The sequence below is a fragment of the Peromyscus leucopus genome, chromosome 3, assembly GCF_004664715.2.
Source record: "Peromyscus leucopus breed LL Stock chromosome 3, UCI_PerLeu_2.1, whole genome shotgun sequence".
Classification (NCBI taxonomy): domain Eukaryota; kingdom Metazoa; phylum Chordata; class Mammalia; order Rodentia; family Cricetidae; genus Peromyscus; species Peromyscus leucopus.
The window spans coordinates 131216495-131231384 of NC_051065.1; the positions used below are offsets into that span (position 1 = coordinate 131216495).

Consider the following 14890-nt stretch of genomic DNA (forward strand, 5'->3'; position numbering starts at 1 on the left):
TGTCACCCACTAAGCAGTAAGCAGAGGTGACAGGCATTCTTGACTTTTAAAAGGTGTAACACTCTTGTTTTTAAATTTTATGTTATTGTTTTCATTTTGTGTGTATGGCATTTGGCTGACACATGTATCTTTGTATCATGTGTGCACCTGAGAGGATATTGGAGTCTCTGGAACTGGAATTATAGATGGCTGTGAGCTACCTTGTGGTTTCTAGGAATTGAACCTGGGTCCTCTGCAAGAACAGCCAGTGCTCTTAGCTGCTGAGTCATCTCCAGCTTTGTCCTTGACATTTTCCCCCTTGTGTTTGAGACAGGGTCTCAACATGTAGTTTAGGTTGACCTCAAACTTCTGGTACTTTTGTATCAGAAGAGTATCCCAAGTCCTGGCCTCACAGGCATACATCATCATCCCTAGTTTTATTTTTAAAACTTAATTACATTGTGAAACAAATACAATCGTACTTAGTCTGATTCCTGTTGTTCTGTTTCCTTCCTTTTTCATATGCATGTTTATATGGTGTATATATGTGTATGCATGTTCATATGTGTGTGGCCATGATCCAAATACAATCATACTCTGTATGATAACTGTTTCCTTCCTTTTTCATATGCATGTTTATATGGTGTACATATGTGTATGCATGTTCATATGTGTGTGGCCATGATCCAAATACAATCATATTCTGTATGATAACTGTTTCCTTCCTTTTTCATATGAGGGTTTGTATTGTGTACATATGTATATGCATGTTCATATGTGTGTGGACACATGAGTGTATAGGGGCAAATGTGTAAATGTGCACATGTGTGGTTGCCTCAGGTGGATGTCAGGAATCATCCTCATTGTCTCTTCTACCTAATTCATTGAGGTAGGGTCTTTCATAGGAACCAAGAGTTCACCAATACAGCTGGTCTAGCTAGTCAGATTGTTCCAGGGGTCCCCTGTCTCTGCCTCCTGGGTGTTGGAATTACAGGAGGTCACTGAGACCACCCAGTACTCATGTGGTTCTGGGGATCTGAACCCCAGTCCTCACACTGGCTGCTTTGACTGCTGAGTTATATCTCATTCCTATTTTAATTTTATTATGCCTTGCTTCCCAATTGCCAGCTCTATGGTCAGTTAATGTGAAAGATAGTCTGAAGGAGGTGAGTGGATTTTATAATGCCAAATACCGAGTACTTCCACAAGCATCAAATAATATGGGATGTTTGATAGTGTCTAGATCTTCAAGTTGTCATTGAGGCATTTACAACTTGATTGTTGAAAAATAGACCCATTAACGGTCAGGTATGGTGGCACACACTTTTAATCCCAGTACTTGGGAGGCAAAGGCAGACAGATATCTGTGAGTTCATGGCCAGCCTGGTCTACAGAGCGAGTTCCAGGATAGCCAGGGGTGTTACATAGAAAAACCCTGTCTCAAAAAAACAATCAATCAATCAATCAAACAAACAAACAAACAAAAATAGACACCTTTATCATTATTAGATTGTTAAAAACATTTTTCCTTCCAGCTAATATTCCACCCTGAAGTCTACTTGGCTTAAAATTAACATGGCTTCTCCAGGATCTTGTTTCCTGGTTTCATGTTACATTTTTTCTGTCACTTATTTTCAACCTGTTTCCAATATTTAGGGTGGATCTCTTTAGACAATGGATTATTTAGTCTGTTAATTTTCCCTAAATTTATCCTTATTTCTATATCTTAAGCTTAAACAACCCTGATATATGTTGAGTTATGATGCAAATGTTCAGCTCTCCTTCATTGAGGAAGGGATGAGCACTCTTAAGCGTTCTGGCTCTGCTAAGTGTTGCCAAAACTGGATTGTCTGGTGTGTTTTAGGTTAATTTTATCCTGTATTCACCCTTAATAACCCAAGTACATAGTAGACTACAATCGGGTCTCTTTGCTTCTAACTCACATTCATGGTATGGGGCGGCTGTGGCATGGGGCCGGCTGTGGTGGTGAGGAACGAAGCATCCACCCTTCTTATTCAGCTAGTCAAGGACTAGGCTGCTGTTTATGCTCCTTGCTCTTCTCTGTGTACTGCAGATGGTAGTACTGTTTAAAATGACTTGTTTGAGAAAGAATCATTTCCTCCTTGAAGGGTAGCTGTACAGCAGAAGTTCCACTCTATAGTTGTGTAAATTCCATGACGATTCCATGCAAACAGGGATCCACATACACTGAGCACTACAATGTACCCACCTAAGCAATAAATTACACAGATACTAACTTTTTAATTCTTCATATAACTGAAGGTCTTAAGAAACAAGATCATGGACAAACCACTGCAGAAACCTACAGAATCATAACAACTCTGAGAAAAGAGATTATACTTAGGTCTCCTTACAGCTTCCCATGTATCACACATAATTAGAGTGAGAGCAATCAATATTTCTAGCATATTTTCATACCTTCATGGATCAGAAGAACTAATATGATCAAAGTGTTGACATGCTCCAAAGCAATTCATAGATTCAATGAACACCCCCTACCAGCATCAAAACGCTAATGTCATTCTCCTCAGATCTGACTAAAAGCAAGGCAGGGGACATCACAGGACTTCAAAAGATGGCACCAAGCTCTAGTGATCCAAACAGCATGGCATTGGTATCAATACAGACAGACATGGAAAATGATATTAAAGTCAGAAAACAGTACTGTTCACTTACAGCACAAAGGCACAGAAACATACATTGTAAGAGAGGCAGTCTCTTCAGTAACTGGAGCTATGGGAAACTGGATATTCTTATGCAGAAGACTGAAATTTAACCCCCATTTCTCATCCTGTATCATACTCTCAATTTATAACCCATGACACACACTTAAACACATACATTGTTTCTTACTGAAGAACTTATTTGCAAATGAAATACTCAAAATGTGTTTGTGTTTATGTTGAAATGTTAGTGGAGCTTTGCATGTCCCCTTCTCTTTCTGCAGCTTTATTCCTGTATTGGGTGATGGCCTTTATCACAAAGACCATAAAGCTGGTCAAATACTGGCAGTTGGGGTGGGGAGTGTCAGATCTGCGCTTCTGCATCACAGGTGTGATGGTCATCTTGAATGGACTGCTGATGGCTGTGGAGATCAATGTCATCCGGGTCAGAGTGAGTACCAATTGCATTTTTGTAATGATTGACACTCAGACCTCAGCATTAGAGATTACAGCCAGCCAGGAATAAGCAGTGTTTAAGACGAGGGGGAAAAGGACATGTGATCTGTGTGTAAACATGAAGTTAAAATAGCCACTGAATTACGGGACATTTGTCTTAGTTACTTTTCTTTTGCTCTGATAAAACACTGTGACCAAGGCAACTTATAGAAGAGAGGGCTTACTGGTGCTGGTCACAGTTTCTGAGGGTTAGAGTCCATGGCCATCCTGGCTAGAGTGGTGGCAGTCAAGCAGTCAGGCAGGCAGACAGGCAGACAGACAGGCAGGTAGGCAGGTAGGCAGACAGGTAGACAGGCAGACAGGCAGGAAGTCAGTCAGGCAGGTAGACAGGCAGACAGGCAGACAGACAGGCAGGCAGGTAGGCAGGCAGACAGGCAGACAGGCAGGCAGGCAGGCAGCAGGCAGACAGGCAGTCAGGCAGGCAGCAGGCAGACAGGCAGACAGACAGGCAGGCAGGCAGGCAGGCAGACAGGCAGACAGGCAGATAGGCAGACAGGCAGACAGGCAGACAGTCAGGCAGACAGGCAGGCAGGCAGGCACTGGAGCAGTAGGTGAGAGCTTACATATTGAACTGCAAGCATGAGAGAGATGATAGAGATAAGAGAAATGATAAAGAGAGGATAGATAGACAGGGAATGGCACTAGTCTTTTGAAATTTCAGAACTTACTCTCAGTGACACATCACCTACAACCTACAAGGCCACACCTCCTAATCCTCCCCAAGCAGTTCCACCACCTGAAGACCAAGCATTTACCTCTATGAACATGTGTGTGTGTGTGTGTGTGTGTGTGTGTGTGATCCTCATGTAAACCACCACACCATTAATATCTCAGAATCTGTGTGAACCTGGACTCTATTTATGCTCTCAAGGTAGTGATGGATTTCTTCATCCGTGATTGGCCGAAGGCATGTCTGGGTTTATCAAAACACAAATCTTGAAGTTGATCATTGTAGAGAGGACAATTTTATCTACTCTTCTCATTTCCCTGATGAAGCATCTATTGTGGTAACTAGGAATATGTCCAAAACGCAGTGGTTAGGACTATAGTTAAGGCACACGAAGCCTAGCTTTCAATTCTTCTATACTTTCTGTTCTTTGTACTGTCGGTTACATTGTGTGAAACACTACTATCCCTAGCAGGTTTTCAATATCATTTTCTGTCAAATAACTTTACGCGGAGAGAGATACACACTACAGTGAAAGTGGACAGTAGACATCTAACATCAGCCAAACCATGTGACTCAACAGTGGTGTTAAAATCTCAGACAGAACAGTCTTCATTAATTTAACTCTATCGTAGGATAAAGACAGGTTCTTTTAAAGGGCTAATTAATTTTTCAGGTGTGTCTCCAAATGGTTTCAATGTGGAATTCTGGCAATTAGCTAGTTAGTCTAAGGAAAACAAAGGAAAAACATTGCAAAGGATATTTCAGAATGCAATGGAAAGAACCATAAATTAAAGCATGAGTTTTGATTGTCTTAAATGAAAATTCAGGAAAGGTTATGGTTTTATTTTTAGTCTGTGGAGAGAGAAGTAGGCAAATGGTCACACTGTGGAATTCTTCCTACCGCAGAGATATGTTTTCTTCATGAATCCTCAGAAAGTGAAGCCTCCAGAAGACCTCCAGGACCTGGGTGTGAGGTTCCTCCAGCCATTTGTGAATTTATTGTCCAAAGCTACATACTGGTGGATGAACGCACTGATCATATCTGCTCACAGTAAGCCTATTGATCTGAAGGCGATCGGAAAGTTGCCAATAGCAATGAGGGCGGTGACAAATTACGTTTGCCTGAAGGAAGCCTATGAAGAGCAAAAGGTAATAGCATTTGTCTTCCACATCTGTAACCAAGGAGGGAGGGCAGGCTTGTTAAATATGAGAGTGCAAAGCTCAAATAGTATCTGCTCAAGGGAAAGTGGATTTTCTCCATCTGTCTCAGCCAGGAGTGTGACTTTGTGTTAATTACACACTGGAGAAAAAGAGGAAGGGGCTAATGAAGTAAACAGATGTCATGACTGTTGTCCCTAATCACATAAGGAAGGACTGTGCGGGCACTGGTTTTTTTCTCTGGAACGTGCTCACGTACACATTAAAAATGAGCTCAGGGTCTAGAGAGATGGCTCAGTGGTTAAGAACACTGGCTGCTCTCCCAGAGGCCTTAGGATTGATTCTCAGCACCCTCAGGATGGCTCATAACCTTTTATCACTGCGTTCCCAGGAGACTTGATGCCTTCCTCTGGCTTTGGAGGGCACTGCACACATATGGTACACTTAAAACATAATAAACTGAGTGACCCCATGTAACTAACCTGTTACCTAGAATATTAATAGCTCATACATTCTAGCTCTTCTGAAGTATCTTACGAATAACTTTTCTAAGTATGGTAAAAATAGTGTATGATTGTAGCAGGCTTTCTCTCTGGACCACCAGCCAGCTCCCAAATCATGACACAGAGACTAATTATAGTTAAGGATGCTCAACCTTGTCTTATGCTTGTCCCAGTAGCTCTTATAACTTAATACCCTGTTTATTTTCATCTATGTTTTGCCTTGAGACTTTTACCATTCTTTTATTCTGTGTGTCCTACTCTGTGTCCATCTGTTTGGCAGCTACCTGGCTGGCTGGGCCCCGGCATCTCCCTCTGTTTTTCCCTTGTTCTCTCTTTCTCTTCTGTTGAGCCTAGATTCCTCCTACTACTTATTCTCTCTGCCCGTCAGTCCTGCCTATCCCTCTGCTGTCTAGCTATTGATTGTTCAGATTTTTATTAGACCAATCAGATGCCTTAGTCAGGCAAGGTAAAACAGCAATACATCTTTACATAATTAAACAAATGTAACACATCTTTGCCTAGTTAAATAAATGGAGCATAAACAAATGCAACACACCTTTACATAGTTAAAGAAATATTCTGCAACATAAACAAATGTAACACATCTTTACATAGCTAAAGTAATATTCCACAACAGATGTTCATTAATATCTCCTCCCTCCTCCCTTTTTTTTTCTTGAGACAGGATTTCTGTGTAGTATCCCTGGCTGTCCTGGTACTTGCTTTGTAGACCAGGCTGGCCCTGAACTCACAGAGGTCCACTTGCCTCTACCTCCCAAGTGCTTGGATTAAAGGGATGTGCCACCACTCCTGACACTAATAACCACTCAAATCTCATATTAACGATCAATAAACATTGGGTTCTATTGTTCAGACTTGGAAAGTATTGAAATGAAAGGACTGTCAACTTCTATTTCATATATTATTATAAATGTCTTCATAAATTGTCTGCTTCCAGCATCTTTCTGTGTATTAATAATTGCTTTAAAATGTTAAAAGTGTATCTTTAGATATTTCATTTTAAAAATACCTTTGCTTTATTCTTGACAAGTTCATACATCTATACAATATATCTCAATCCCATTTACTCCTTTGGATATTTTAAATTTGTCTGTTACCATTCCAAATGGTCCTGGGTATGATACACAGTTCTAATTGTATTTTGGTTACTACTGTCTATAAAATCTTGATGCTCACAATGATCATGGAAGGGAGTCATACATGCTGAATCAGTTAAAGAGATTTTTGGCAACACTAAATGAAAACCAACTGTTTATGGTAAATGATGAAAATGACCATGTGAATCAGAATCTTGTGTTTTGAAATGGCTATTGCAGAAAAACGTTGCTACAAATGGGCCTGAGTCGCTTTTCTGGTTTCCCTTGAGGAAAGTATTGTATCAAAGTGTGTAAATTTCTCTGCTAAAGTAAAGATTTAAAATGCAGACTAAACTTAACTCAGATTTCCTGGGTGCTTTTTATGTACAGTTTGAACTTGAAATGCTCATGTCATGTGAGTAAACCTGATAGAAAATGAAGAAATCATTGACTCTAGTGGACAGTTGAATATGAAAGATGAAGATGAATTCTATTCTATTGTGTGTGTTTGTATGTGTGTAGGTGCATGTGATTGCACACTTGTGGAGGCCAGATGATAGCCATAGATTGCCTTAGGAGATTTCCACCTTTTTTTTGAGACAGGGTCTCCCAGTGGGACATAGGACTCCCCTGTGAGGGAGACTGGCTGGTCAGTGAACCCCAGGGATGCCTTCTTTGTGTTAGGAATCCGAGTCACCATGCCTGGCTTTTTTCATGTGGTTTCTGATGATTGAACTCGAGTTCTCATGCTTGCGAGGCAAGCAGTTTACCAACTAAACCATCCCCCACCCCAGTCTTCTACTCCATTGAGTCCCTTCTTTGACACCATAGATATTCAGGCCTTAAAGTCTTTATGAACAATGGCTGATGTATGTGTCAATGGTCATCTTAAACATGTATCCATTTTTCTCTTTTCAAACACAAGCTTCTAACACTTTAAAACGAACTGGCTACTCTTTATGAAGCTGAGAAAATGTGTAAGATAAATCATGTGAGATAATCTATTTTAGCTTACAGTAGTGTGATTGGGAACCTCTTATGAATACTAAATATTCAAACATATGAGCTTATGAGGCCATTTTTATTCAAATCTCTATAGTATGTGTGTGTGGACATGTGCATGTCATGGCTCACATGTAGAGATCAGAGGACAACATGTAGGAGTGGGTTCTCTCTTTACACCACGTGGATAATGGGGATTGATTTCAGGTCATCAGGCTTGGTGGCAAGCGTCTTTACTCACTGGGCCATCTTGCCTGTCCTCCTCACAGTATTTTTGAAAGGAAATACATGATTGGATGGATACATGATACAAGGCCTCATAACACCAGATTTTGTCTCTCATTGTCTTGTTTTTCATATGATTTTCTTTGGTCATATCCATGAGTGATATACATTTTCAAGCTCAAGGGAACTAGATATGAATTTGTCCTTAAGAATTCCATGTCATCCTTTGACAACTAAAAATAATATAGAGATGTAGAACTAACTTATATAGTATGCTGTGTCTGTTTTATTGTGATGGTTCCAGAAGCTACCATTTGTATAAAATGCAAGCATACAGATTCCCATGTTGCATTGAAATCTCCACAGTTTCTTTTAGGTCTTTAGAATATTGTTGGGATTTCAGAAAGCACATCATTCAGCTGCTACTTCAAGCTTTTACTTGGGTCTTTTGTTTGTTTCAGAAAAAAGTTGCAGACCATCCGAATCGGACCCCATCCATATGGCTGGCCATGTACAGAGCTTTCGGGAGACCAATCTTGCTGAGCAGCACATTCCGATACTTGGCTGACTTGCTCGGGTTTGCTGGTCCTCTGTGTATTTCCAGAATAGTCCAATGTGTGAATGAAATCAAGAATGGGACGACTAACATAACAGGAGTAAGTTCATGGTTTTTCTTTTTATTATTTAGTGTTTGCATTAGTTTTTTTTTTATTGCTGTGAAGACACAGTGACCAAGGAAACTCATAGAAGAAAGAGTTTATTGTACAACTATAGTTCCAGAGGGTTAGAGTCCATGACCATGATGGGGAGCATGGCAGCAGGCAGGCAGATGTGGTGTTGGACCAGTAGCTGAGAGCTCACATCCTGATCCACAAGCATGAGGCAGAGAAAGAGCTAACTGGGAATGGCATGGGCTATTGAAACCTGAAAGCCTGCTCTCTGTGACACACCCCCTCCAACAAGGCCACACCTCCAATCCTTCCTGAGCAGTTCCACAAACTGGGGTCAAGTACTCAAACATATGAGCCTATGGGGGACATTCTTATGCAAATCACCACAATGTATATATGTGTGGACATGTGAATGACATAGCAAACATGTGGAGACCAGAGGACAACTTGTGGAAGTAGAGTAGGCTCTCTCTTTCCAACATGTGGGTCTTGTGGATTGGTCTCACATCAGCCTTGGTAGCAAACACCTTTATTTGCTGAGCCATCTTGCCTGCCCCGCCCACAGTACTTTTGAAAGGAAACACATTACTGGATGATTACATTGTAATTGTCACATTTTATTAATGCAGAAATTCAAGCAGGTTTATTATATATATATATGTATATATATATCCATCCATATATATCCATCAAAATTATTCCTAAGATTTGGAGCTTATAAATATTTTATAGCCACCCTTCATGTGTAAGGAACTTCATGCAAAAATTCACATTGATTATTTTACTTGATTTTTATAGCAATCTTTAAATAGGATATGAGAGTGTCAAGTCACTGCTTAAAAGGTCTGTGGCAATAATATGGCCAATGTGGTTTTCAATATTACATATTATTTTCTGTTTTATTGTGTTTGTATGCATGAATGTTTTCAGGTGAGTGAGTGTGTGTGTGTGTGTGTGTGTGTGTGTGTGTGTTTAGGCCAGAGGTTGTCATTGGCTGTCTTCCTCAATCACTCCTACACCTTAATGTTTTTTTGAGACAAGCTTCTCACTTTGTTTGGAATTAAATTTGGGTAACTGGGTGCCAGTGGGCCCTAGTGGTCCTCCTGTCTCCATTTTCCTGTCAGTAAAGGGCTGGACACCCAAGCATAAGGAGCCAGGTTTTTATCTTCAGCACCTATGTAGAAAAATCCAGGCATAGGAGCCCACACCTGGACCACAGGGCTGGGAGAATGGGGATAGGGTAGGCCTGGAGGTTGAGATACCTGAACAACTCAGGCTGGGAGAATGGGGATGGGGTAAGGATGGAGGTCCAGATGCTGAAGGTGAAGAAGGCAATTGAAATATAATCTTACTAGATTAAAAAAATACACTTTATTGAAATGCATTCACAAGTAAAAGTATCACACATCTAGATTAAGTTGGTTACTTAAGCAAGCACTTGCTTGCCTAGTCCCAAACTCTGTCTCAGTAAACTTTGCTACAGTTATAATGGCCATTCTGAAGCCATTGCTTAGGCTTTTACCCTTTACCAACAATTACATTTTTATTCACTTATTCACCACAAAAAAAGGAGGAGGAGGAGGATGAAGATGAGAAAGAGGAGGAGAAGGAAGAGGAGGAGGAGAGGACTATGAAGGAGTTTGAAACCACAAAATCTATTTGCTTTACATACTCCTTCACAACACTAAGTTTCAATAACAAAAATGCAGAATGTCCGTGATACTGTCATGTGCTTCATTGACTGTCACCAAGTGACACTGTTGTTCACAAAGCCAAACCAATGTCATTTCATCCATATGATGGACCCCATCATTTTCCTACTAAGACATGTCTCCCCAAGTCATCTTTTCTTCCTGGAAGTGACCCATGGGTGAAATAAATAAATGACATGTTTTGAACTTGGCTTCACTAGTATGAATTAGGATACGTGGAAACTGGAAGACGTTAACTGTGTACAATGATTTTAAAGACCACGGACAAGGTGGCCCAGTCAGTGAAGTTCTTGACTGACAAGCAGGAGAGCCAGGGTAATTTATGACTGTCATCCCAGTGTAGGGGGAGTGGAGACAGGAAGGCCTCTTGGGACTCACCACCAGACAGTCTGGGTGAACTAGTGAGCTCCCATCCAATGGGAAGACCCCATCTCAAGGGCGATAGATATCTGCATTGTAAGAATATTGAGTTTTAAATTGAAAATCATGTGACCTTTAATAAACACACATGATACATCTGGTAGATGGAAAAGACTGGTTTTAATTTGTTTTCTGTTTACTTGTTGGGATAAGAATTCAGAGACACTCTCATCGAAGGAATTTCTGGAGAACACCTATGTGTTGGCAGTCCTGCTCTTCCTGGCCCTTATCCTGCAAAGGACGTTTTTGCAGGCTTCCTACTATGTGACCATAGAGACTGGCATCAACCTCCGTGGGGCTCTGCTGGTACGTAGAACAGGGAACCTTTGCATCTTGTAAATGCCATGCACTGTGTGTTGGTAAGAACACTAACCATTTAGGGAACACCCCCACCCCACCCACCCCACCCCACCCCACCCCACCCACCCCACCCCACTCCACCCTACCCACCCCCCCACCCCCCACCCCACCCCACTCCACTCCACCCCACTCCACCCCACCCACCCCCGCCCACCCCCACCCACCCCACCCACCCCACTCCACCCCACCCACCCCACCCCATCCCACCCCACTCCACCTCACCCCACTCCACCTCACCCCACTTCACCCTACCCCACCTCACTCCACTCCACCCCACTCCACCCCACTCTGTTTACACTTTAATACTCTGACAACACGTTTCTAGGATCTACTTTTAAAAAATTTAGTTGTCATATAAAATAATGGAATTTATTGTAACATTTTCATAGATATATTTCATTATACTTTGTTCTCTCTCTCTCTTTGTTCTCTCTGATCCCTTTCATAACTGAAAATAGTCCCTCCTGTTTTTGAGTCACATATATTCAATTACCCTCCCATTACCCCCACCTTTGGATCTCCCCTCCCTCTTTACAGCCCCTACCCCCTCTTCACAGCCACTTCCTCTCTCTACTCACAGCCCCTTCTCCCTCCTCACAGCCTCTTCTCCCCCTCACAGCCCCTCTTGGCTTCCAGATCTGTAGCTTCTACTTAATGAAAGAAGCACGGACTTAATGTGTAGGGGTGGGGAGCTTTCAAAATAACACATTAAGTAAGACATTTCAAAAATCTTGCATTTACCATTCCTATGTCTGTTTATTCTTGAACATAATGTTTAAAGTTGAGTGTGGGTCTTAATTATAGTCCTAGAAAACACAAATTCATATTTAAGAATATGGTTAGTTTAAGAAGGTAGAGAGGCTTATAAATTTTCAAAAACTTAAAATAATTGTTATTTCAATGGAAGGAAATAATTAGTGTTGGATTTAAGTTTGGAGCTCAGCATTCATCTTTTCCCCTTTCCTCGTAGGCTATGATATACAATAAAATCCTTCGGCTCTCTACTTCTAACCTATCCATGGGTGAGATGACCCTGGGACAGATCAACAACTTGGTTGCCATAGAAACCAATCAGCTCATGTGGTTCTTGTTCCTGTGTCCTAATCTGTGGGCCATGCCTGTCCAGGTAGATCAATGTACATAAGATGCTCATTGGAAGGGGAGATGAAACAAACAGCTGAGAATGCTTGGCTCCGGGAAGGGAATACTGTTGGGATGTACTAGTGTCCTTGGGCCACTTTTTGTGGACAAGGAATATGAGACTAAGGGATGTTAGAAGGTTAAAAAGTCGGATGTGGGGTTCATCGCTTAACTTCTAATGTCTGTGGTGCTCCTTGCGTGCGCTGCTGTGGAAGCCCCCAAGTGTCACTGTCTGTATCTGTACAGTGGGAATAGCACACAGATCTTCTTGACATAGCTGTGGAAGCTGTCAAGTTTGAAGAAGTCCAAAGCATTTGGAAACAGGGTCTTCGCATTTCACGGCACTTAGTAGCTGCTGGTTGTTGGCATTACTGTCCAAATCCACACCCAGGTCTGGACTCTCTCATTCTGACAAACTCCCACAGCATTTCTGATCTACAGCGGCACTTCACATCATCACATTTCAACTGGGGTTGAAACACGGCAAGCTCTGGTGCTATTTAGCTATATATTATATAAAGTAGCATTTTAAATGAGTTTTTTGCTTGTTTGTTTTTGTTTTTAAAGATGTGGTTTTTGTGACACTAGGTAAAAACGGCCAAAGAAACACTTTCAGCTCTTTTTCTGGGTTGCCATATTGGGTATTTTTCATTATCTCAAAATTTTCATCTTTAAATTGAAACTTACACTGTGTACATTTATTAAAAGTACATAAAGTTCTTAAATGTATTATTTATAGTTTGTTCTTAATGGAAATTCAAATTCATAAAATGCAAGTGTTTGAGCATACTGGATAGCAAGCCTGAGGTCAGTCTTGGCTGGTTTAGTCAGCCTTGGCTATGTAGCAAGTTGGAAGCCTCTCTCAGAAACAAAAAATAAAAATGGATGAAAAGAGAAAAATGAGTGTGATAAAGTAGCCTGAGGGTCTTTATAATTGGTTGGCTTTGTTTGGTTAGGGTTTGAATATGTAGTCTTAGCTGGTCTTGAACTCACAGCGACCTTCCTACCTACAGCTCCCAAGCGCTGGGGTTACAGCCTTGTGTCACCACACCCAGTTTTCTTCACAGATTTGCTTAGGCATAGACTTCTTAAGTGGCGGTTGGAGTCACCAAGTAGGGAACTTTTGTCCCCCAGCAGCCCTCCTATGCTCACGTGGAATGCTGCCAATACTTCCATTTCCACAACTTTGAAAACCTAGTGCAATTCCAGAGTGTCAAGTTTATGGTGGGTGACAGCCTGTTCATCCCTTTAAAGCCTCCTTTCAAGTTTAGACCTGTGTTATAAGGTCAGAAACACCACGAGGCCATTCCACAGTTCCATGGAGTAAACTGGTCTGACATCAGTTGTACAGATCAACATACTAAAAATACGTTCCTAGAGCTTGGCTGCACAAAGAAGTCCAGCTGTCACCATTGAGTTGGCCCCCAAATGAACGTAGCACGATAATTAAGAGCATCCATTTCCACTGACGGCGTTCCCGCAATCGCTGGTTCCTGCAGCCTGCTCACTCTGCTGTTCTGTGCTCCCTCCCAGATCATAATGGGGGTGATCCTGCTGTACAATCTGCTTGGATTAAGTGCGCTGGTTGGCGCCGGGGTCATCGTGCTTCTCGCGCCCATTCAGTACTTCATCGCCACGAAGCTCGCTGAGGCTCAGAAGAGCACTCTGGTGAGTCACGTCCTCGGAAACGTTATTAGCAAATTGAGCCGTGCTGGGCGATTTTTGTAGTTTTTATAATATAGGAAGAAGTCACTCCATTTCAACTGGATAATTTCAAAATTGTTGTATCCCTAACCCCTTCCCTCCCTTATATCTCCCTTCCTTCCTTCCTTCCTTCCTTCCTTCCTTCCTTCCTTCCTTCCTTCCTTCCTTCCTTCCTTCCTTCCTTCCTTCCTTCCTTCCTCCCTCCCTTCCTCCCTCCCTCCCTCCCTCCCTCCCTCCCTCCTTCCTCCTTCCTCCCTCCCTCCCTCCTCCCTCCCTCCCTCCCTCCCTCCCTCCTCCCCCCCTCCCTCCCTCCCTCCCTCTCTCTCTCTCTCTCTCTCTCTCTCTCTCTCTCTCCCTCTCCCCCCCCCTCTCTTCCTCTCCCCCACCTCTTTCTTATGACAGGGTCTTACTACATGCAACCCTGGCTGTCCTGAAATTTGCTATGTAGACCAGGCTGCCCTGAATAGACAGGGCTCTGCCTGTTTCTGTGTCCTGGTGCTAGGATTAAAGTGTTACCATTCCTGGCCTCATTTGTACTCTTGGGCAGTGAATGTGTATTTTGATTACTGCAAAAATATTTTAAATTGGTGCTTATTCAATCTACATAGTAAATTTCATTCAAGTACTTAGTATATGTTGAATATTTTCAATCTGTGTCACCCGTATCCCATTAAACCCTTTTGCTTCTCTAGACAGTTTGCACATCTACTTTCATGTCATACACACATGTCTCAATTTACGTATCTGTGTAAAACCCAGGACTCACAGATGAGAGAAAACGTGTCCTTGTCATTTCCAGTCTGAACTAATTTACTTATTGTGATGATCTTCAGTTGCACCCATGTCTTGCAAAGGGCATAGTTTTGTTCTTCGTGGTGGGATAAAATCCACTGTGCATGCATGTACTTTGTTTACCCACTCCCCTGGTGTGGATGCCTTGCTTGGTTCCAAAACTCAGCTACCCTGACCGGTGCTGTATTGACAGCGGTGTGCAAGTGTCTCTGTAACGTGTGCATGTGGAGTCATGCGTGCAAGTATTCGGGGTGGTT

General features: G+C 42.0%; 1 protein-coding gene across 1 annotated transcript in view; it reads left to right on the forward strand.

Annotated features, from left to right (window-relative positions):
• Abcc9 (ATP binding cassette subfamily C member 9) overlaps positions 1–14890 on the forward strand; it is a 123604-nt gene that overhangs the window by 19413 nt on the left and 89301 nt on the right. The window contains exons 6-11 of the mRNA XM_037204319.1: positions 2948–3114; positions 4756–4998; positions 8296–8490; positions 10791–10943; positions 11968–12123; positions 13671–13805. Of these exons, the coding sequence (XP_037060214.1) occupies positions 2948–3114; positions 4756–4998; positions 8296–8490; positions 10791–10943; positions 11968–12123; positions 13671–13805 (1049 nt within the window). The remainder of the gene's footprint in view (positions 1–2947; positions 3115–4755; positions 4999–8295; positions 8491–10790; positions 10944–11967; positions 12124–13670; positions 13806–14890) is intronic.